A 23,633-nucleotide genomic window follows, 5' to 3' on the forward strand; every position below is an offset into this window, starting at 1 on the left:
AGTGGCAATACTTGTCCTCACCACTGAGGATCAGCTGGAATAACTGGGATATCATACATGTATAGTACTCAGAAAAGAGTAAAGAGGAGGTTGGCCCTGTTGGGTCATCAGGGAACGTTTGCTGGAGGATGTGAACTGGGAAGGAGGCAGTGCAGGTGGAGAGGCCTGAAGAAGAACACCGACTGAGAGTGTTCAGAGGTTGATGAGCAGAGGAGAGAAGGGCTCAAAGGGCCATCACCTCTACCCAGAAAACAGTGTGCCTGTTCCCCAGTGCCTGCCGAAGAAGCTGCTCTGTCTCACTGTGTTTCTCTCCCTGCAGACGCCCCTGTCTTGGCAAGAGCTAGAAGGTGAGCGTGCCAGCTCCTGTGCACACAAGCGCTCAGCATCCTGGGGCAGCACAGACCACCGAAAAGAGGTAGCTACCCACTTTGACTCCCTGCCTAGGGTAGCGGCTTCTTCTTGATCCCCTAGTACCATGTGATGCATCTCCTCCACAGTGGAGTCACACTGCTCACCTCTCCTGTCTTGACCTGGCCTTTTCCTGATGAGATGGCTCCTTCCTAGCTGACTTCCACTCTCCAAGTGGCCAGGTCTTAGGAGCCCAGACCCTTCTGCTAGGAAGGGGCTTGGCCAGAGGCTGCTAGTGCCTTTCAGCAGCAAGCACAGGGCTGGAGCCACCATTGTTCTCGCTTTACTTTGGGGTTGGATCCAGATAAGCAGCTCAGAGACTGGAGGAAGACAGGGAGGGAGTTCCTGGGAATTAGGAGCTCCCAGTCTCATTTACTTCTTAACTATTCATCTTTTTTTATTTTTTTTTGGAAGCAGAGTCTCACTGTGTTGGCCGGGCTGGAGTACAGTGGCATGATCTCAGCTCACTGCAACTTCTGCCTCCTGGGTTCAAGCGATTCTCCTGCTTCAGCCTCCCAAGTAGCTTAGATTGCAGGCACCCACCACCACACCCAGCTAATTTTTGGGTTTTTTTTGTTTTTTTTTTTAGTAGAGACGGGTTTCACCATGTTGGCCAGGGTGGTGCTGAACTCCTGACCTCAGGTGATCTGCCTCCCTCAGCATCCCAAAGTGCTGGGATTACAGGCATGAGCCACCGTGCCCAGCCCTAGCCTTCTTTTCAAAAGAAGAGAAAAATAATGAAATGTTCCCAAACACTTTTTCCTGGCCCTCCCTCTCCCTCAGGAGTGCTCAAGTCATTGAGGTTAAGGGGAGAAAGCCGTAGGCTGGAATATTCCAGGGGTCCCCATCAGCTCCTCCTGACATGCTCTGTGGCACCTTCTGAGAGGGTCAACTCGATAGGACTCACCCTGCACCCCTTTACAAGAGGAAGTTGCTTCTGCCCTCTGTTGCTGAGAACAGTGAGAAAATATGAAGTGAATACATTGAGAGCTTAAGACGGGGAAATAAAAAATATTTAAACTTTTCAATGGTCAGAGTAAGTTATTCGCACTAAGAATGGGGAGATGTGGTATGAGTGACCCACAATAGCATATCGGAAAGTTCTTTCTTCTTGGATCTAGTCATAAATTTTATGGCTGTGGGCAGCAGATCTACTCTCTGAATTCCATTTAGTTTGGGCTTATATTTAAATAGCTCTTCATCCCCTGAGCATTTAACAGTTGAGGGCAAGAAGGTCCAGAATTGCACATGTGATGGGATAATATTCAAAATTGTTGATGATAATCTGTAATAGTCTCAGGATATGAAAGTCAAGATGAAATCCAGTATTCCCTTCTTGAGTGTCTATCCCTGTTCCTAGTGTAGTCTGCTTTAAACAGGGGAGAATATCCCCATCCTTCTTGGTCTCAGGGCCTTTGAGATGTGAATGTACTCTGAGGAGTGAACTGCCCTTAGCATTCAGAAACATCATCTTCCATTGCTATTTATAGATGGGTAGGGCCGGGCACGATGGCTCATGCCTGTAATCCCAGAACTTTGGGAGGCTGAGGCGGGTGGATCACGAGGTCAGGAGTTCAAGAGCAGCCTGGCCAAGATGGTGAAACCCCATCTCTATTAAAAATACAAAAATTAGCTGGGGGTGGTGGTGGGCACCTGTAATCCCAGCTACTCGGGAGGCTGAGGCAGAGAATTGCTTGAATCTGATGGAGGTGGCAGTGAGCCGAGATCGCGCCACTGCACTCCAGCCTGGGTGACAGAGCAAGACTCAGTCTCAAAAAAAAAAAAAAAGAGGGGTAGTTCATGTCTTTGGAATCTGTAAAAGACAAAATGGTTTCCATGTTGTGTATTTTTAATTTTTTGGAATCCAATCCATCTAGTTAAGTGAGGTATCCAACTCATCTGAGGAACAGATCATCATAGTTTTAACACCACTGAGCTATTTTGAGATGGAAGATTAACTTCCATCCTCCTTGTATATATCTTCATGGGCCTCTGGCAGGAGCCACTCCTTGGAAGAGGGACCCAGTGCACTCTGGCTTTCCTTAATCTGCCTCTGTCTTCCTCTTTCTGGGCTGCTAGATTTCCAAGTTGAAGCAACAACTGCAGAGGACAAAGCTGAGCCGCAGTGGGAAAGAGAAGGAGCGAGGTTCCCCACTCCCAGGGGACCACGCAGTGCGGGGAGCACTGAGGGTATGTTTTCTCCCCAGCCCTCTCCCCTTTGTTCTCCTCCATGCAGGCTCCCGATGTGGGCAGAGGTTTCCTGGATCTTGGAGCTGCCAAGCCCCCTACCACACTGCATGCTTTGTGAAGTTTTAGTCCAAACTTGGTCTTGCTGTGTGATATTGGAAGGGCTTCTTACAGTTCTGAATCTCCCTCTCTCTTCTACCCACATCCCCATATGATAGACGCAACGACTCCACAGCACACAATAGACTCTGCAAAGCTCAAACTTTTGGAGAAAACTACGCTGAGTGGACCTATTGCAATTGTAACTGTCCCCAAATCACCCTTCATTCACTCAGTTCTGCTGTGTAGACATGACCACTACCCCTGGTCAGAATGAATGACTGTCTAGGCCTGGTGGGGCTGTGTGTGATTTCGTCATTTGCCTCCTCCTCAGGCGTCCCCTCCCAGCTTCCCCTCAGGGTCCCCTGTCTTGCGACTCAGCCCCTGCCTGCACAGGAGCCTGGAAGGGCTCAACCAAGAGCTGGAGGAGGTGTTTGTGAAGGAGCAAGGAGAAGAAGAGCTGCTGAGGGTGAGTGGCGGCTGCACCCTGAGTGCACCCACAGTCCGTGCCTCACTTGGCCTGGGTGAGGGGAACTGGGAGTCCTGCTCTCTGGGGCCTCACAGGCTATGGCTATGCAAACAGCAGCATACAAACACCAGCCTGCAAAAGGAATGCAAATGGAGTTTATTAGTCTCAAATGGCTTTACCTGTGTCACTAGGACAGGCTTTGTGGTGGTGAGTACAAAGAGAGGGGCCCCCCCCACCGCTGGGAGGAACAGGCAGGGGTCATCTTCAGCCAAACTGCCAGCTCTCACTGTTCCCCATGTGCTCGGCACCAGCATGGGCATCTCAGTGCCTGCTGCTCCCTGCCCCTTCTCCATCTCTACCTGGTAACATGCGTGCTCCTACGCAGCCATCTCCCTGACTCCACTCCCAGGCAGAATATGTGCTACCTTTGCTGAAGTCTCAGGCATTTTTTTTTTCTTTTTGAGATGGAGTTTCACTCTTGTTGCCCAGGCTGGGGTGCAATGGTATGATCTCAGCTCACTGCAACCTCTGCCTCCCGGGTTCAAGCAGTTGTCTGCCTCAGCCTCCCCAGTAGCTGGGATTACAGGCACTTGCCACCACACCTGGCTAATTTTTTTTTTTTTTTTTTTTTTTTGAGACGGAGTCTCGCTCTGTCACCCAGGCTGGAGTGCAGTGGCCGGATCTCAGCTCACTGCAAGCTCCGCCTCCCGGGTTCACGCCATTCTCCTGCCTCAGCCTCCCGCGTAGCTGGGACTACAGGTGCCCACCACCTCGCCCGGCTAAGTTTTTGTATTTTTTAGTAGAGACGGGGTTTCACTGGGTTAGCCAGGATGGTCTCGATCTCCTGACCTCGTGATCCGCCCGTCTCGGCCTCCCAAAGTGCTGAGATTACAGGCTTGAGCCACTGCGCCCGACCATTTTTGTATTTTTAATAGAGATGGGGTTTCATCATCTTTGCCAGGCTGGTCTTAAACTCCTGACCTCATGATCCACCCACCTCAGCCTCCCAAAGTGCCGGGGGATTACAGGCGTAAGCCACTATGCCCAGCCCCCTTTTTTTTTTTTTTTTTGAGACATAGTCTCACTCTGGTCGCTAGGCTGGAGTGCAGTGGCGCGATCTTGGCTCACTGCAATCTCCGCCTCCCGGGTTCAAGCAATTCCCCCACCTCAGCCTCCCAAGTAGCTGGGACTACAGGCATGTGCCACCACACCCGGCTAATTTTTTGTATTTTAGTACGGGGTTTCACCATGTTGGCCAGGATGGCCTCGATCTCCTGACCTCGTGATCCGCCCACCTCAGCCTCCCAAAGTGCTGGGATTCACTCTTGTTGCCCAGGCTGGGGTGCAATGGCGTGATCTCAGCTCACTGCAACCTCTGCCTCCCAGGTTCAAGCAGTTCTCTGCCTCAGCCTCCCCAGTAGCTGGGGGAGCCCCCGTGCTGGTCTCAGGCACTTTTTTTTTTTTTTTGAGACAGAGTCTCGCTTTGTCGCCCAGGCTGGAGTGCAATGGTGCGATCTGGGCTCACTGCAAGCTCCGCCTCCCGGGTTCACGCCATTCTCCTGCCTCAGCCTCCTGAGTAGCTGGAACTACAGGCGCCCACCATGATGCCTGGCTAATTTTTTTTTGTATTTTTGAGTAGAGATGGAGTTTCACTGTGTTAGCCAAAATGGTGTCTATCTCCCGACCTCGTGATCCGCCCACCTCAGCCTCCCAAAGTCCTGGGATTACAGGCATGAGCCACCATGCCCAGCCGGCCTCAGGCACACTTTTGTATTGACACAGTTTAATTGGGGAATGCCAGTTGGCCAGTATTAATATGATTCTAATGGGCACACTTCTCAGTTTATGATTTACCTACTAGTTGATTTTGAATTCGCATGTATGCAGGATTTCACATATACCCAAACACATGCACATAATTTGGTGAGCTACAGGTTCAAGTACCATTGAGTGTTTTTAAAAGGGGATGAGGAGGTATGTAATACATGCTAATCATCAGCATACTTGTTCTGCAATGGTTACAGCACTTACAGGCTCCTGGTGGTTTGCCGCTATTGTGCCCTCCAGCATACATTATCATCTTTGTGTTCCTAGAGCCCAGGGCACAGAAGGTCCCTGCCCTCATGAGGCTTATAGTCTTGTGGGGACAACACATTGATCAAGCCCTACAGGTGAATATGTAATTATACATTGGACTGTGAGTGCTATTAGGGATAAGAGCAAAGTGCTATGGAAGAAACAGGAGGGAGTTTCTTCTAGATTGAGGGGTGGCCAGGGAAATAAATGGCTGGAGGAAATGGTGTTCTGTGGTTGTATGTTACGGATAGAGAATGACAGCAGCAAGGGGAATACCCTCAGGGTCACTGTGCTGCTGCAGGCCTGAAATACTCAAGGCTGAGAGTCTTTACCGTCCTTCCTCGTCAGATCCTTGAGATCCCTGATGGGCACCGGGCCCCAGCTCCTCCCCAGAGTGGCAGCTGTGATCATCCCCTCCTCCTCCTGGAGTCTGGCAACCTTGCCAGCTCTCCTTCCATGTCCTTGGCATCCCCCCAGCCTTGTGGCCCGGCCAGTCATGAGGAACACCGGGGTGCCGCCGAGGAGCTGGCATCCACCCCCAACGACAAAGGTAAGCTGTGGAGGCTGAGGCAGCAGGGCTGACTCTGGGGCACACGAGTGGCTCCACTCCCTTTTCCACCTCTAGTCAATTCAGGCCCAGCATTCTCAGTACCCTACTAGAATATCTTTATGAGTCATGTTTCTTCTGCACATTATACAAATGATAATAATGGTCCCATACGTCCCGTTCTGATTGATAATTTATGAAGTCTCTGCATTTATACTTCTATTTAATCCTCACTGGGATCCAAAGAAGCAATCCCTGCCATCCCCATTTTTGGGCTGAGGTTCAGCAAGCTGTAGGGGAAAGCAGCGAGTCTTCATTCAGGTGTCCACTGTACTCGTTCCCAGCAATGGTTTCAAAGTAGTTGTGAGTGATACAAAGTAAGAGAATATGGTCGCTTGCCCAGCGTTGTATAGTTTGACCTAGACCAAAACCGATTTTTTTTTTACTCCAGATCTCTACTTTCTACAATGCCCTATCTACTTCGCTGAGAAAATGAGATAAAATTCTTACCTCCTAATGATCCTTACATTATAAAGCAGTGTGCCTATATTGTCTGATTTGATTGTCACAGCAACCCCATGAGGTAGGCTGGTCAAGGGCATGATCTAACAATACACATAGGTAAATAGAGCATAGAGTAAGGGGAATAAATGTGAGATAAATACAGATAAAGTCAATATTTGCAACCTAGGCCAAGTACATTCACTGTGTGGAAAGGGAGAGGAATTTTATCCTACAAGTGGGGTTGAGTAAAGATTGCTTCTCTGAGTCAGAGAAGAACTCTTCTTGGAAGAAAGGATAGATTTTCAAGACTGTGGACAGGAAGAAGCCGTGGTATGTTGGCAGGGAGGGTGTTACAGTCTCGGAAGAAGGCAGAGAGAGACGCATTTAGGATTGCTTCAAGTCTGAGATTTGGAGTTCCGGTCCCAGTCTACCTCCTGGGAATATAGAATTGGTATGAGATCTTAACTTTCCATCCATTCAACTCCATTTTTTTGTTCTGTTATACACTGTGTATTTTTGTAAGCTGCCTCAAAGGTTTTTAAGGTACAGTATAATAATCACAGTGGCTAAGCACACCCACTATCCTCTTCCTTACCATGCGTCCCCAGTCTTGCCACTTTACACCCCAGTCCTGGACCCAGAAAAGTGGAGGCCTTCCCTTCATCTCCACTAGACTTAGCCTTGCTCTGTTCACAGCCTCCTCTCCAGGCCACCCAGCCTTTCTTGAAGATGGCAGCCCATCTCCTGTCCTTGCCTTTGCTGCCTCCCCTCGGCCTAATCATAGCTACGTCTTCAAACGGGAGCCCCCAGAAGGCTGTGAGAAAGTGCGTGTGTTTGAAGAAGCCACGTGAGTATACCAAGTAGACAGGGTATGGGAGGGGAGGGTGGGCCTACATTCTCCCACCTGACAGGACTTCTTCAGTCTAGGACTCTCTCTTGTCATAGAGGTGTTGTCAACTTTAGATGATCGGTATTGCCAGCTTTCCATGATCAAACGTGTTGACATTACCTACTCTGAGCACTTAAATCTTTGCTTATCATAATCTCCATAGAAACCTGCTCTCTGCCCACATGCCAGCCACAAGCGCAGCAGGAGCTGGAAAGAAAATATATCTGAAACCTAAGCCCTTTGTTTCTTCTATTTTTTTCCATCTCCGGGGAAGGTGTGAGAATTTGCTAGACCATAATCAGAGAGAGAGAGAGAGAGAGAGAGATGGGGGGTGTGGGGAGAACATACTAGTATTTCTCTTCTGTCAGAGATTAGAAGTGTTTCAGCACCACTGGAGTAGAATGGAGGGCCTAAACAGCTTAACAGTTTGAGCTTCAGAGTCAAGTCTTCACCCTGTGGCTGTAGTGGTTCAAGTGTCATGAACTCCCAGGCAGAAATTTCCAGTCCTTGCAAGTAAGGACTATGGAAAATTTCCAAACCAGATTGGATCATTCAGAAGCCATTCTTCTGTTGATTTCTTTACACTTCCCTCCCATTAGCAGAAAGAATTAAGAGCCAACCTTTCCAAATGCCCCTGTCCCCGTTAGCAGGCACCAAAGAGCTCATTTCATTTCCTGCTGCCAGCTTAATACTCACCAGGGCAGATTCACACGAAGTTGGGGTTTCAGTGGCAGTCAGGAAGTTTAGTCATGGTGTGCGAGTGAAGATGTAGCTGGGACTGGGTTTGGGTCATTGAGAGCACCATTTGTATCTCAAATAAGGGAGCAGTAACCCATGGTGGTAGCCGAAGGTACATACAGAAGCCACAGTAGGAGTTGCAGAGAAAACCATTGCCACTAGAGGTTTTGTTACTGTTATTATTGTTGCCTGGTTTCCCTTCAAGACTTCTAGGTCCTCTGAGAAGCTGTGGAGGGAAGAGGCCAGATCTCTTAGCTTCAGCAGACTCTAGGCTCTTGTACCCTCCCTCAATCCACATTATGGTGGAGTAATTACAACCTGGAAATGTGGGCGGAAATTAAGCTGTAGCTCGTCTTGGGTTTTTCATAGACACAATGCCAGAAGAGGCCTTAAAGTCAGCTCATTTAACTTCCTGCCCCTGCATTAACCCTTTAAGAGAGGTGGTGGGCTGGGTGCGGTGGCTCATGCCTGTAATCCCAGCACTTTGGGAGGCTCAGGTGGGCATATCACCTGAAGTCAGGAGTTTGAGACCAGCCTGGTCCATTATAGCAAGACCCCCATCTCTACTAAAAATACAAACATTAGCCAAGTATGGTGGCAGGCACCTGTAATCCCAGCCACTCGGGAGGCTGAGGCAGGAGAATCGCTTGAACCTGGGAGGCAGAGGTTGCAGTGAGCCGAGATCACGCCACTGCACTCCAGCCTGGGCAACAGAGTGTCTCCATCTCCAAAAAAAAAAAAAAAAAAAGAGGTGGTGATCAGCTGGGCGTGGTGACTCATGCCTGTAATTTCAGCACTTTGGGAGGCAGAGGTGGGCAGATCTCTTGAGGCCAGGAGTTCAAGACCAGCCTGGGCAACATGGCAAAACCCAGCCCCTACTAAAAATACAAAAATTAGCCGGGTGTGTTGGTGCACACCTGTAATCCCAGCTCCTCAGGAGGCTGAGGCATGAGAATTGCTTGAACCTGGGAGGTGGAGATTGCAGTGAGCTGAGATTGCACCACTACACTTCAGTCAGGGCAACAGACTGAGACTCTGTCTCCAAAAAAAAAAAGAGTGGTGGTGATCCATCAGTGATTTTCTAAGATATGCTGGGATTGAAATGCTGTAGTTCACTGAGGTTTCTTTATTTAATCAACTTTCCTATTAGGAAGTTTGTGTGTTTAGCCATTCTTTTGCCACATTCCCCCCTTCTTAGCTATTGTCCCCTCCAAGATCATCTGGATTTTCCAGGCGAGGAGTCAAGGTATTGAGGGTCATGCTGGTTGCCATCATGTTCTCTGAGTGTTGCTGGGTCTTCTCTTGGTCACCTTCCTGACATGTACATGCACACACCTAGAACATTCTGTCTCTTGCCCATTCCCCATCCCTCCATAAAGTGGGACTCTTTTAAACCCTTCTCCATCAGAGAAGCCCTTGCCACTGTGGAGTCTCTAGGACGCCAGGCCTTCCCAAACACACCCAGCACACGGGCCTTTACCCTCCACCTCTCCAGACTCTGCCAGATCTCTGCTCTTCTCTTCACACCTTGATCTTCCTGGGCTCTGGAATTATTGGAATTCCGGAATTAAGATGGTAATTGGCTGGGTGCAGTGGCTCATGCCTATAATTCCAGCACTTTGGGAAGCCAAGGGAAGATCGCTTGGGTCCAGGAGTTCAAGACCAGCCTGGGCAACATACGGAGACACCCTCTCTACAAAAAAATTTTTTAAATTATCCAGGTACGGAGGTGGGTGCCTGTAATCCTAGCTACTCAGGAGGCTGAGGTGGGAGAATCGCTTGAGCCCAGGAGGCGGAGGTTGCAGTGAGCCAAGATTGCACCACTGCACTCCAGTGTGACAACAGAGTGAGACCCTGTCCCAAAAAAAAAGATAGTAACCAATTTATCGGTCTGTATACTGAGTGCATTTTTCTCTGAGTGTATATATTATACTTTAATAAAAAGTAAAAAAGAAAAAGCTGGGCCGGGCGCGGTGGCTCAAGCCTGTAATCCCAGCACTTTGGGAGGCCGAGACGGGCGGATCACGAGGTCAGGAGATCGAGACCATCCTGGCTAACACGGTGAAACCCCGTCTCTACTAAAAAATACAAAAAAAAAAACTAGCCGGGCGAGGTGGCGGGCGCCTGTAGTCCCGGCTACTCGGGAGGCTGAGACAGGAGAATGGCGGGAACCCGGGAGGCGGAGCTTGCAGTGAGCTGAGATCCGGCCACAGCACTCCAGCCTGGGTGACAGAGCGAGACTCCGTCTCAAAAAAAAAAAAGCTGATTGGTGAGAACCATTGGTGGCAGAGCTTCACCATCTTCCCATACCTTTGTCTTCTCACCTGGGATCTTCAAACCGTCAGCTTCTTAGGGCTGTTTCACCCTCTAGACTTTGCCAGACAGTAAGGAATCAGGGCTATCCCTTACTCAGGAACTCTCTGACCTGACCTTTTATCATTCCATCTTCCTAAACAATCAAAAGGGGAGGGATGATTCCTCTCACATTATAAAGGTGAGATATGCTGGGTGCGGTGGCTCATGCCTGTCACCCCTGTACTCTGGGAGGCCAAGGCAGGAGGATCACTTGAGCCCAGGAGTTCAAGACCAGCCTGGGCAACACAGTGAGACCCCATTTCTACCAAAAAAAAAAAAAGAAAAAATTAGCCTAGAGTGGTGGCAGGCATCTGTAATCCCAGCTACTTGGGAAGCTGAGCAAGAGGATTACTTGCACCTAGGAGTTTGGGGCTGCAGTGAGCTATGATCACACCACTGTACTCCAGCCTGGGTGAGAGGGCAAGACCCTGTCTCTAAAAAAAAAAATTAAAAACTTAAAATTAAAAAGGGGGGTGAGACAGACATGACAAGGACCACATGGTGAGTTAGAACCCAGATCTTCTGATAAGGTCTGGCTGCCTTTCTCACAGTTGTTGCCATGCTTTCCTCCCAAAGTTTTGAAAATCACACCTTTCTGGAGACCAGCCTGGGCAGCATACAGAGCCCCCTTCTCTACAAAATAAAAATAAAGTAATTAGCTGGGCATGGTGGTTCATGCCTGTAGTCCCAGATACTCAGGAGGATGAGGTGGGAGGATTGCTTGGACTGGGGAGGTTGAGGCTGCAGTAAGCCATGATCCTGTCACACTGCACTCCAGCCTGGGCCACAGAGTGAGACTCTGTCTCAAAAACAAAACAACAACAACAAAAAACCCCATACTTTTCAAATGTGCCCAACAATTAGATTCTTTAGGTCAGTAGATTTCAACTAGGGAACATTTGGCAATATCAAGAGACATGTTTAGTTGTCACAGCTGGAGGGGAGGAGTCGTGGTACTAGTGGGATAGTGAGCAGAGGCCAGGGACGCTGTTAGGCATCTTACAATGCACAGGACAATGCCTCCATCCCCACCCCTGCAACAAAGAATTATCCAGCCCAAAATGTCAGTGGTGCCAAGGCTGAGAAACCCCACTTTAGGTTAATAAAAAATCTTAGAAAGTCACTTGTCTTTGATCTCTGCTTTCAGGCATGCGGTTTGTCACCAAAACACCATTCACTAAGGAAATTTTTCCTTTCTTTCTTTCTTTTTTTTTTTTTTGAGATGGAGTCTTGCTCTGTTGCCCAGGCTGGAGTGCAATGGCAAGATCTTGGCTCACTACAACCTCCGCCTCCCGAGTTCAAGCAATTCTCCTGATTCATCCTTCTGAGTAGCTGGGATTACAGAAGCGTGCCACCATGCCCGGCTAATTTTTTGTATTTTTAGTGGAGACAGGGTTTCACCATGTCGGCCAGGCTGGCATCAAACTCCTGACCTCAAGTGATCCATCCACCTTGGCCTCCCAAAGTGCTGAGATTACAGGCGTGAGCCACCGTGCCCGGCCACTGATGAAATCTTTCGAATGAAAAGATTTCTTGGTCTCCAATTCTTGAATCACATTGTCAGGAAGTTCTCCTTCCTGTCTAGCTTCAATCCCTCCTGTTTTTAGCTAAAGTGCATTTCCTGTTGTTTAGCCATATTTTTTTAAAAATAGATTGCTGAGGGGTTTGGTTTTCGGTCAAGTTATGATTCTGTTTGAACAGAGACCCAGCTCCCCTGCTGCCCTGATGCTGTGACATCTCACCCTCTCTCACTGTGTGTTTCTCTCTGTGTGTACGTGTGTGTCTTGTATGTCTTTCTTCATCCTCCAGGTCCCCAGGTCCTGACCTGGCCTTCCTGACTTCCTGTCCTGACAAGAACAAAGTCCATTTCAACCCGACCGGCTCAGCCTTCTGCCCCGTCAGCCTGATGAAGCCCCTCTTCCCCGGCATGGGCTTCATCTTCCGTAACTGCCCCTCAAACCCGGGGTCTCCCCTTCCCCCGGCCAGCCCCAGGCCACCACCTCGGAAGGATCCGGAGGCCTCCAAGGCCTCCCCACTGCCCTTCGAGCCATGGCAGCGCACCCCACCATCAGAAGAGTCTGTGCTTTTCCAGAGCTCCCTGATGGTCTGAGGGTCCCATCCCTGCCCCACTTTACCATAGAGACCAGTGCCTTGGTGGCAGGTCCCTCCCCAGGTCCCCTGAGATGGGGTATGGAGGGGCCCTTCCCTCTCGGCCTTTGAGCACTTTCTTTCACTTATCGTGTCAAAGTCCTGGGTCCTCTTTTTGATGGGCACTGGCCCCTCTGAACGTGATGGGACCTGCCTTCTCCACTAGCAGCTGGGCAGCTCACAACTCACACCTGTGTACCTGCCACATCCCTCACTTGGTGGAAAACACCCAGAAGGTCTGGAGTCCCTCACCCCTGGGTGTCAGTCCAAATGACTGTATAGGAGGCCCTTATTTTTGTCACAGAGCAAGCTGGCCATGAATGAAGGAGAGAGGACGCCACAGATTTCCTTCCCTCCCTTCCAGGAGACCATAAGATAGATCCCCCATCCTCTCAGCCCTATCCCCACGCCTCCCTCTCATTAGAGGAGCTGACCAAAGCAGTCCTAATGGGCCATAACACTTGACCAATTCAGCTGCTGGCAGAGGGAGGAAACAAGTGTTTTCCCAAGTGGCATTTTCATCTCGCTTTCACCCTGACTAAAGATTGTCTTAAGTAGCAGGCCAGCCCGCCCAGCCCCAGGTGGGTAGTGGGGAGGAGAGCTGGCATTCCTCCAGGTGGCAAATGGCAAATCTATACTCTCCGCCCGCCCCAGGGCTGGATTGGATTAGAAAAATGCCTATTTTTCTTGTATCGATGTAGAAACTCTATTTTCTCCCAAAGACACTATTTTTGCAGCTGTTTGAAGTTTGTATATTTTCCGTACTGCAGAGCTTACACAAAATTGAAGAATGTTAATGTTCGAGTTTCTTATCTTGTGTTTAGAGGTTGTTTTTTGCAGATCTTGGTGTTAATAGACCAAATAAATAAATAAATATTCCCAGCAGCTTGAAGTTCTGTTAAATATGTGGGGAAGGAGGAGAGGGGTAGAGATTAAGGGTATTATACTGATCATTTTATCTTTTTTTTTTTTTTTTTTTTTTTGAGATGGAGTCTCGCTCTGTCGCCCGGGTTGGAGTGCAGTGGCCGGACCTCAGCTCACTGCAAGCTCCGCCTCCCGGGTTCCCGCCATTCTCCTGCCTCAGCCTCCCGAGTAGCTGGGACCACAGGCGCTCGCCACCTCGCCCGGCTAGTTTTTTGTATTTTTAGTAGAGACGGGGTTTCACCATATTAGCCAGGATGGTCTCGATCTCCTGACCTCGTGATCCGCCCGTCTCGGCCTCCCAAAGTGCTGGGATTACAGGCTTGAGCCACCGCGCCCGGCCCTGATCATTTTATCTTTGTCTTCAAGAGAAGGAGCCTCAATTCCCACATCTGGGTGTTGTTATGGCTGTACACAAGAGTTCCTGTCCTCTGGACACCATGCTTGCATACTTTACATGGACATAAACAACAGACCCATGAAAAGGCTGTCCAGAATGAAGAGTGTGGTTTGTCCTAGAGGTGGGGTGAGGGAGTCATTGGGGAAGTTAGCCATTCTTATGTGAGTCTGAAAAAGCTCCCTAAGGAGAATGGATTTCAGAGAGGAAAAGCAGGTGACCAAGGGAAGACAGTTTGACATTGTGGGTGTTCTTTGCACTGGCTGGCACTCTCGACAGTTTGGGGGAAGCTTTGGTTCATCTCAGGGAGTACCCACAACGTAGTGTGCAGCCTTGAAGGGAACAAAGAAACTATACAAAGACACTATTCTTACCCTTTCGCAGCCTTTATAATGCTTTATAAGCCTTTATAATGCTTTATAATGCTTTATAATTTCCAAAGCATTTTCACAAAAGACATATCCCCCATTGTATGGGTGAACAGTTGACTACCCCAAGGGCAGTAATAATAAGTACAATTGTATCTACCTCATAAGACCTGACAACAAACTCCTAAACCAGGCTATCCTAACCACCATTCATTGGGCTGGTAAGAACCAGCTACCATGTTAAGTGCTTTACATAAAATGTTATTGAAATATGACAACCACCCAGTAAGAGAAATATGGTAAGTCCCACTGTATAATCAGGGAAGGACAAATAGATTGAATAACTTTCCCCAAAAGACACAGATATGAAGTGGGGTAGCTAGGATTGGAAACCTGATCATTTGAATCCAGTGCCCATGTTTCTAACCACAGCGCTCTCCTGCTTGTTATTATATTCCCATTAATTTCACATGAGGAAACTTGACTCAGAGGACAAGGACAAAGGAATTGTTTGAGGTCCCAGCTGGTAAAGAAGCAGAGCTGGCAGGTCTCTCCGCCCAGCTATTTGGTGCCCTGGCATCGCGGGCTGAGCCAATAGAGTAAGCTACTGAGCAAGAGAGCAAATGTATGGGGATTCCCACGCCACTAATATCGAGGAGACAGTGGGCTGGGGACAGACCCTATCTTCTATCCCTTACCCCTCCCTCTAAAAGACTTCTGGCTCCCCCGCAAAGCCTTAGTGAGTCAGGCCCAGAGCAACGGGTGTGGTGCTGCCCAGTATTTCCTTCTTTGCCCGAGGCTGTGCCAAAAGAGCAGGCTGCTAGAAGAGAAGGAGCCTCGACCTAGAGAGCAGCCCAGAGTCCACCTGGTGGCCGGAGATTTGGGCCAGTTAAGTAGGGGGTTGGAGGTAGTAGTGGGAAGACCTTAGGTCAGTCTTGCCCTGGCAATTCGTGCCAGCAAGTGGAGACCCAACACTTGCATGAGGAAGGGATCCAACGAGGTGCTCATTAATGGGAAATATTCAGAAGCGCGGCCGAAGGGTTTAAGCCATTGTTGGTGAGTTAAGACTTGGAAGAAAACTGACTTCAATAAACTTCCATTTCCACTCCTCGATATGAGGAAATAAGATCAGGGCTGAGAAACAGTGATGACTAATAATACCTTAAACTTGCACAGCATACTTTACAAAACACTTTCACCAACTTCAATTCATTCGATCCTCACAACAGTCAAGAGGCGACAAGGTGGCTATTGCTAATTATCCCTAGTTTCCAGACCTGGAAAACTCTGGCTCAGAACTTGGGTGACACGGGTAGGTTACCCCGCCTTTAAGTGACCAAGCCGAGACTTACTGTGCCGCTCTCCCCCTTGGAAGCCTAGTGAAGTGCCTAGGTAATGAGCAGGTAAAGTCGCTGACGCTAGGCAGCAGCTAGACGGCGCTGAGGCTCCAGTAAGAGATTTTGGCATTAGGACCCAGCAGAAGCCTGGCCGCCCGCCGCGGAAAAGACTATTGGATTTGCTCTGCCGGCCGCACCTCCTCCTGTCCCGCCTACCTGCCCGAGTTCGCACAGCGCAGCCAATTGGTGGCCTCCACATCCCTATACGTCATTATTCTACGCCCGGGTGGCTCTAGGACACCCTGTGGTGCTCTGGATCGCAGTTGTCCTCAGAGTTGCCTGATTGGAAAAATCTCCAGGTCGAGAAAATGGTCTTGAGGCTGCCGGTTCCCCTGGCCCTCAGGGATGGAGCCAAGGTCCCAGGGCGGGTTTTCTTTCCTAGGAAGTGGTTGCTGCGTTCTGAGGAGTTTCCCCTTTGGCAGCCCTGAGCTGGCAGTTCCGGTAGTGACTGCTGGGCCCTGCTGGACGGCGGTCGCATGCAGCTCCTATGAGGCCCCTGCCGCCGGTCGGCGATGTCCGGCTGGATCTGTCGCCTCCGCCGCCGCTGCTGCCGGTGCCGGTTGTGAGCGGGTCTCCAGTCGGCTCCTCCGGGCGTCTCATGGCCTCTAGCAGCTCCCTGGTGCCCGACCGGCTGCGCCTGCCGCTCTGCTTCCTGGGTGTCTTTGTCTGCTATTTTTACTATGGGATCCTGCAGGAAAAGATGTGAGCGACCCCGGGGGCGGGCCGACATTCTCTCCCCAGTGTGTGACAGGGTCCCGGGCCTTCTGCCTCTGGACCTTCTGCCTCTTGTCCTCCTGCCCGGCTGTCGCCCTCTTAGCACCCCACTACTTTTGCAGCTATGGCTGAACCTACCCAGAATTCCAGAACTCCAGGGTTATTTTCTGGATTCTTTGGACTTGGTTTTTCTTTTCTTAGCTGTTTTTCCCTGCTTGGTTCTAAGAGCCTGCGTTTTACAGGCTGAGACTTCTACCCCTCAAAGAGGACCCGAGTCGGCCCCCTTTTGCAAGCCTCCCAGATGCTTGCAAACAACCTATTCGCCCTCGGCCTTGGTGCCGTAGCCCAAATACCGTCTCCTCCTGCCTGGGGTACCTGACTTCACTATCTCGTTTTGCATGTTTCCTCTCCGTCTTTTTCGGGTATTCTTTCCTTAGGCTATGGAATCAGTAGGCTGGAATGTCTAGTTTCTAGATCCAGTAAAATCAGCCCCTTTTGCAGATGAGCCTAGTGGTCCTTACAAACTCTCCCTACATCCAGAGAGGCAAGATAATTTTGAAGTTTTCAGTGGTTCTGGATATATTAGATGACAGTGACTGAAATATACTAATTTTCCTCTCTTTTGTCATGCATTTCATTTCTAGAACAAGAGGAAAGTATGGAGAGGGAGCCAAACAGGAGACGTTCACCTTTGCCTTAACTTTGGTCTTCATTCAATGTGTGATCAATGCTGTGTTTGCCAAGATCTGTGAGTACCTAGATAGTAATTTGTTGGGTACCCCATCACCCCAAGTTCCTTCAGTATGCTAGGCATTAAACATTGATTCAACCTTAAAGGCTAACTCATGATCTCCACCTCATTTTGTACTCACACAGCCTCTCTGTGAAGTCTGTAAAACTAATGACTTTGAAGTGGAGTAAAATATTATTTCCCCAATTTTTATCAACTTCTGAGTTAGAAATGTTCAGAGAATGGGTCTTCTGTATTCCAAATCCCCATTGAAAATACTTGAAACATTTTTTTCTTTCCCTTTGAGTTTCTTTTGTGTGTCAGCTTCAAGCATGCTTTGAGCATTCTCTCTTTGTTCCCTGGGGACTAGCAGCAGGGCTGACTGGTCCCTTGAACTGAATGAGGCCCTCACCTCCACCCTGCATGTGGTCTTTTGTTGGGCTTAGGCAGAATTGGAAAGATGAATAATTTTCAGAGATTTCCCAGTGTAAGAGGACAGAAATAGCTTGTGTCTTATTTGACAGACAAGTTCCTTTCATGTGGCTTCAGCTTTGCTTAGTGGTCCATCCTAGCCCCACCAGGTTTCTCTTGTTTTTTTTTTTTTTTTTTTTTTTTTTTGTCTTTTCTTTTTTTTTTTTTGTCTTCTCCCAGTGATCCAGTTTTTTGACACTGCCAGGGTGGATCGTACCCGGAGCTGGCTCTATGCTGCCTGTTCTATCTCCTATCTGGGTGCCATGGTCTCCAGCAACTCAGCACTACAGTTTGTCAACTACCCAACTCAGGTGAAACCTCAGGGTGGGATGACGGTTGGCTCAGATATCATTTGAAAAGGACTAAGAGTTCTTCCCTCAGGTCTGTGAGTTAAAAAATAATAATAAAAAATAATGGTCCTTGAGACATTAGGAGTGTATAGAACCATAGAACTTGGGTTTAGTGGTGGTGGGTTGGGCCATGATAGGGCTGCTTTCTGAGGCTGAAGTCTCTGGTGCAGGCCCTGTGCTTACTCATCTTAATCAGTGTGGTACCTAGCATAGTACCTGACACATCACAGATGCTCAGAAATTATTTGCTGGATTTAATTTCAGGTCCTTGGTAAATCCTGCAAGCCAATCCCAGGTAAGCAAAAAAGATGGTCTTCCTCTTCTGTCATCTCTCTTCCTATAGTAAGCTCTCTCTACTACAACTGTGTCCCTCTCAGCTTCATCATCCCATTATGGCTGTCTCCAGGGACTTTCCCCCAGCTCTCTCTGCTGTCCATCCTGTCATCTGTGTCACTTCTTGTGATGTTCATAGGCTGGTAATCCTTAATAGGAGCTAAAGGCTGACCTAGCCTGCTTCACTTGGTCAGCCATTTCTTTTTTTTTTTTTTTTTTTTTTGAGACGGAGTCTCGCGCTGTGTCACCCAGGCTGGAGTGCAGTGGCGCGATCTCGGCTCACTGCAAGCTCCGCCTCCCAGGTTCACGCCATTCTCCTGCCTCAGCCTCCGAGTAGCTGGGACTACAGGCGCCCGCCACCATGCCCGGCTAGTTTTTTGTATTTTTAGTAGAGACGGGGTTTCACCATGTTAGCCAGGATGGTCTCGATCTCCTGAGCTCGTGATCCACCCGCCTCGGCCTCCCAAAGTGCTGGGATTACAGGCTTGAGCCACCGCGCCCGGCCTTGGTCAGCCATTTCTATGTTGCATGTGTGTACATTGTCATTAGAGAAACCTAATTCCCATTTTGATCATCAGTTTCTTTGTCTCAACTTATTTTCCTTCTCCACTGTTCCCCACCCTTGCCCTGTCCCTTCCTGGACTTTTCACCTTTGTTCTCTACCTCCTCCCTGTCTTATACTTAACCCTGTTGCTCAATCCTTATCTAGGTGCCAGCCTGGCACCCTCCTTTTGTCCTCTCTAAGCCTTCCTTCTTAGTCATTCTTTTCTCCCTGAGTCTTTTCCTGGTTCCTGGGAGAGAGGGTATTGGGGTCATCGATGCCTTATGGATGCCTGAATTTTCCACTCTGTTTTTTCCCTGTAGTCATGCTCCTTGGGGTGACCCTCTTGAAGAAGAAGTACCCATTGGCCAAGTACCTGTGTGTGCTGCTAATTGTGGCTGGAGTGGCCCTTTTCATGTACAAACCCAAGAAAGTTGTTGGGATAGAAGAACACACAGTCGGTTATGGAGAGTTACTCCTGGTATGAGATCCTTTTGGGGATGGCAGCCTTCTCCAGCAAACGTAACCAAAGGATAGCCTCACCTAGGCAGGCAGAAGGCCAGTTATGTGTCAAGGGAGGTTGTGGTGCTCCTTGTCCCCATATCTGGTCTTTGCTGCAGGCCCCTGGTTCTGTTAATGCCATAGTGGGAAACCTGAAATATTTAACTACAGCTCAGCCCTCATTCTGGAGAAGAGATAACTCAGGGTTGTGGCTGAATCCTGGTGTGAGGTCACAGAGACCTCAGAGCAGGGAGGGAAGGAATAGTGTCTCTCACTGTGGCTTTCCAAGAAATCTGGAAGCCAGAGTTTAAAATAATATGATAGTATCTGGTGTGTATGCATTAGGCACTGTTCCAAGTGTTTTACATGTTAATTGACTAATTTTTACAACAATAATCTCATATGTAGTATTATCTCCATTTTACAGATGAAGAAACTCAGCACAGAGAGGTTAACTCGCTTGCCCATGGTCATTTAGCTATTTAAGTGGCAGAGTCAGGATTCCAGTCCAGGCAACCTAAGTACAGGATCCAGTCTCTGGAGCACTGCACTCCAAGCTAGGAAACTAACCTGCTGGGACTACCTTTCCCCTCCCTTATGTTGGGCAGTGAGCTTCCTGCTCTACTCTGATTACAAAATCACTACATAGCTCAGTTAGCCTGTCAGTCCAGTGCCTGGGCCGGGGGAGGAGAGGGTAGGGGAGGCAGTCAGCATGGTCTCTCCCCACCTTCCACCTGTGACCAAATGGCAACATTTTGTTCTGAGGACTTTAAAGGGAGTGGCTTTCCGAGGAGGCTGAGAGTGAGAATCCTGTGTCCTGAGTTAGGAAAGGGCCCTGTTGGCCACTTCACTGCAGGCTGCACCCTTTCTTTCCCAGCTATTATCGCTGACCCTGGATGGACTGACTGGTGTTTCCCAGGACCATATGCGGGCTCATTACCAAACAGGCTCCAACCACATGATGCTGAACATCAACCTTTGGTCGACATTGCTGCTGGGAATGGGTGAGAGCCAGTTCTGCTGTTCTTCCCATGTATCACCAGAGGGCAGGCTGCCCTCATCCTTTTGATACCTCTAGCTGTTAGTTGCCCAGACCAAGGACCTGAATTAGTTCCAAGATGCCCTTTTGTTCAAGCCCTTGAGAAACCTTCCTGGAAAAACCTACACCAGCAGGATTTGTTTGCTACTTGTTACTGGCACAATGAAGGAGAGTCGTGTGTCAGGTGTCACGGGAAGACACTCAGTAGTAAAACACAGGGAGATACCTGGGAACGTTCCCTTTCGTGAAGGAAATGAGACACGTAGTGCTCACAGGAAACAGAGTTAGCTGTACACTGAAAACAGTTCAAATGTGAATGGATTTGCTTTGAAATCAGTGCTTCCTAACTTTTCAAATTTGGGCATATGTAGAAAGTATTTTTTGTACAGCACACTGGGGTTAATAGTGGAGGCTGCTGATGGCTGGAGGTGACTAATGCAAGGGGCTTCCTTAAGCTAAGGATGTGTGGGTCAGCATCTCTACAGCATCTGAGGATTTCTGCTTGTAATCACTTTGGTAGAAGTAACTCATAAACTTTCAAGCTTTTCTCACAAAATTCTCTTTAGTTTCTCTAATCAGAGAAAAATATGAGAAGAATCCATGATGAGACGATGCAAATCCACGCCATACACTTTCCCGCATCCCACCTCCTTTGCAGTTCTTTAACAGGCCATGTGCAGGAGTTTGCGTGTGTGTGTGCACACCCAGGGGTAAGGGCACACAAAGCGTGCCGTACATTTGTTGACATGTTTTCTCAGGAATCCTGTTCACTGGCGAGCTCTGGGAGTTCTTGAGCTTTGCTGAAAGGTACCCTGCCATCATCTATAACATCCTGCTCTTTGGGCTGACCAGTGCCCTGGGTCAGGTGAGTGCTTGAAAAGGGATGGCTTCCCTACTCTGGCAGCTGGTTCCCTAAGAAAGACTGGCCTGGCTGGAAGAAGAGGGTGGCAAGATTAGCCCTGAGGTCTGCATATAGACTTTAGACCAATGGCAGATACCCAAGAACCCTCCGGACCTCACCTTTATCTTTCTCTAGAGCTTCATCTTTATGACGGTTGTGTATTTTGGTCCCCTGACCTGCTCCATCATCACTACAACTCGAAAGTTCTTCACAATTTTGGCCTCTGTGATCCTCTTCGCCAATCCCATCAGCCCCGTGCAATGGGTGGGCACTGTGCTTGTGTTCCTGGGTAAGTGGCCACACAGAGACACAGCTGGATTTTGTCTCCTCAGATTTACTTGTATATTTATGAAATTTGTTTAAATCTTTTAGAGAAGGCCGGGCGCGGTGGCTCAAGCCTGTAATCCCAGCACTTTGGGAGGCTGAGGCGGGCGGATCACGAGGTCAGGAGATCGAGACCATCCTGGCTGACACGGTGAAACCCCGTCTCTACTAAAAAATACAAAAAACTAGCCGGGCGAGGTGGCGGGCGCCTGTAGTCCCAGCTACTGGGGAGGCTGAGGCAGGAGAATTGCGTGAACCCGGGAGGCGGAGCCTGCAGTGAGCTGAGATCCGGCCACTGCACTCCAGCCTGGGCGGCAGAGCGAGACTCCGTCTCAAAAAAAAAAAAAAAAAAAATCTTTTAGAGAAAACTGTTTTTTTTGAGACGGAGTTTCTCTCTTGTTACCTAGACTGGAGTGAGTGCAATGGTATGATCTCGGCTCACCAACTGGGTGAGCCTCCTCCTCCTCTTGGGTTCAAGCAATTCTCCTGCCTCAGCCTCTCAAGTAGCTAGAATTACAGGCATGCGCCACCATGCCTGAATTCTGTATTTTTAGTAGAGACAGGGTTTCTCCATGTTGGTCAGGCTGGTCTCGAATTCCCGACCTCAGGTGATCCGCCTGCCTCAGCCTCCCAGAGTGCTGGCATTACAAGCGTGAGCCACCATGCTCAGCCCAGAGAAAACTTTAAAAGAGAAAAGGGGCTGAGTGTGGTGGCTTATGCCTGTAATTCTTGTCTCTGCAAAAAAATACAAAAATTAGCTGAGCATGGTGGCACACGCCTGTGGTCCCAGCTACTCAGGGGGCTGAGGTGAGAGGATCGCTTGAGCCCAGGAGGTGGAGGCTAAGGTGAGCTGTGATCACACCACTGCACTCCCACCTGTGTGACAGAGTGAGAACCTGTGTCAGAAGAAAATAAAAAGAGAAAAGGAAGCTTTATGTCTAATCCAGCCTTCCTAGGGTCTCCCTCTGTTGCTCAGGCTGGAGTGTAGTGGTGCGATGATAGCTCACTGCAACCTTGATCTGGACTCAAGTGATCCTCCCACCACAGCCTCCCAAGTAGCTGTGATTATAGGCATGTACCACCACGCCTGACTAGTTTTGTTTTTTTTTTTTTTTTTTTTTTTTTTTTGTAGCAATGGGGTCTTGCTGTGTTGCCTAGGCTGGCCTTAAACTCCTGGGCTCAAATAATCCTCTTGCCTCAGTCTCCCAAAATGCTGGGATTGCAGGCACGAGTCACCACATTCAGCCATAGCCTAGAAGTTTTGACTCTTAAATTTCTTTTAGTCTTGCTGTATTATAAATATATGTATGTATCTATATCTATCTATATAGATACAGATATCTGTAATAACTAGTATCCTGGTGCCATTCTCTTGTCTCTGAGGAAGTTACATAAAACCAGTGTTCTGACGTGTATTTTATTGAAAGCCCCCATTTTGGAGATACAAGGCCGACTGCCCCACCCCACCACAATCATTGGTAAGTTTCATTTCCCCTCATAAGGCTAAGCCCATTTTCTTTCTTTTCATAGGTCTTGGTCTCGATGCCAAGTTTGGGAAAGGAGCCAAGAAGACATCCCACTAGGAAGAGAGAGACTACCTCCACATCAAGAATATTTAAGTTATTGTCTCAAACAGTGACATCTCTTGGGAAAATGGACTCAATAGGAATATGGGACTGAGTTCCAGTCTTTTTTAAAAAAATAAAATCAAGCAAAATCACATATTCTAAAAAATGCACTTGGATTTTAACAAGACAGAGTTGGTGGTTTTTGTTCTTCATGTCCTGGAGCACAGTCTATGGTAAATAAAGAGGGAGGGAAGAGGCAGAGCCGGATGTTCATTACTCAGGCTGCTCCTCTCGTGGGTGTGGTTAGCATGGTTGAGTGGGTGATTCCCCCAAGAGCCTGAGCATTATAGGGAGGAACTCTATGAGATCGCAGAATTGTGCTAACGGCTTCTGTTCCGATGGGTGAGGCTTGTCCCATTAGAGCTGGTCCCATTTGAGGACAGCTGTCCATTAGAGCCAGAGAATGTAAAAGTCACTTTCTCTCCTAAAGCTCCTGTGGGCAAATATTTCATAAAAAAAAAAACAAAGTTATGTTCTGTCTTTTTCTTAGGCCTGGTGCAGTGGCTCACACCTGTAATCCCAGCACTTTGGGAGGCTAAGGCGGCAGGATCACTTGAGCTCAGGAGTTTGAGACCAGCCTAGACAACATAGTTAGACC

At 48.7% G+C, this 23,633-nt stretch overlaps 2 protein-coding genes and 1 long non-coding RNA gene across 6 annotated transcripts in view; 2 read left to right on the plus strand and 1 right to left on the minus strand.

Moving 5' to 3' along the window:
- The window catches only part of LOC105472355 (family with sequence similarity 117 member A), a 54,351-nt gene extending 41,046 nt beyond the window's left edge, over positions 1–13,305 (plus strand). For 2 of the 3 annotated variants that reach the window (XM_011725516.3, XM_071082970.1), the window contains exons 3-8: positions 320–415; positions 2,488–2,598; positions 3,029–3,163; positions 5,588–5,789; positions 6,987–7,137; positions 12,082–13,305. In XM_011725516.3, coding sequence (XP_011723818.2) covers positions 320–415; positions 2,488–2,598; positions 3,029–3,163; positions 5,588–5,789; positions 6,987–7,137; positions 12,082–12,382 — 996 coding nt within the window. In that variant the 3' untranslated portion in view covers positions 12,383–13,305. Of the gene's footprint in view, positions 1–319; positions 416–2,487; positions 2,599–3,028; positions 3,164–5,187; positions 5,335–5,587; positions 5,790–6,986; positions 7,138–12,081 lie in introns of all 3 variants that reach the window. The other variant, XM_011725513.3, reaches the window with a different exon arrangement.
- LOC139359616 (uncharacterized) lies at positions 7,186–15,594 on the minus strand. The gene is made up of 2 exons (XR_011615768.1): positions 15,459–15,594; positions 7,186–8,143 (listed from the first exon to the last, which is right to left on the minus strand). It is a non-coding gene; the product is annotated as an uncharacterized lncRNA (long non-coding RNA).
- Positions 15,595–15,970: 376 nt separating this feature from the next.
- LOC105472353 (solute carrier family 35 member B1) lies at positions 15,971–23,162 on the plus strand. 2 transcript variants are annotated; one of them, XM_011725508.3, is made up of 9 exons: positions 15,971–16,205; positions 16,862–16,965; positions 17,599–17,729; positions 18,033–18,063; positions 18,966–19,123; positions 20,021–20,147; positions 20,941–21,047; positions 21,219–21,372; positions 22,938–23,162. In XM_011725508.3, exons 1-9 carry the CDS (start codon positions 15,991–15,993, stop codon positions 22,988–22,990), a joined length of 1,080 nt encoding a protein of 359 aa, XP_011723810.1. In that variant the 5' UTR covers positions 15,971–15,990; the 3' UTR covers positions 22,991–23,162. The 2 variants fall into 2 exon arrangements, with proteins under 2 accessions (XP_011723810.1, XP_011723811.1); XM_011725509.2 differs by having other exon boundaries at positions 17,624–17,729.
- Positions 23,163–23,633: the final 471 nt, after the last annotated feature.

This window comes from Macaca nemestrina, chromosome 17 (assembly GCF_043159975.1).
Source record: "Macaca nemestrina isolate mMacNem1 chromosome 17, mMacNem.hap1, whole genome shotgun sequence".
Classification (NCBI taxonomy): Eukaryota; Metazoa; Chordata; class Mammalia; order Primates; family Cercopithecidae; genus Macaca; species Macaca nemestrina.

Excerpts from the sequence above, each read along its gene's own strand:
- LOC105472353 (XM_011725508.3), top strand. The coding sequence starts at position 15,991 with ATGAGGCCCCTGCCGCCGGTCGGCGATGTCCGGCTGGATCTGTCGCCT. Across the intron at positions 20,148-20,940 it reads GACATTGCTGCTGGGAATGG|GAATCCTGTTCACTGGCGAG; the intron begins GTGAGAGCCAGT and ends ATGTTTTCTCAG. Across the intron at positions 21,373-22,937 it reads CACTGTGCTTGTGTTCCTGG|GTCTTGGTCTCGATGCCAAG; the intron begins GTAAGTGGCCAC and ends TTCTTTTCATAG.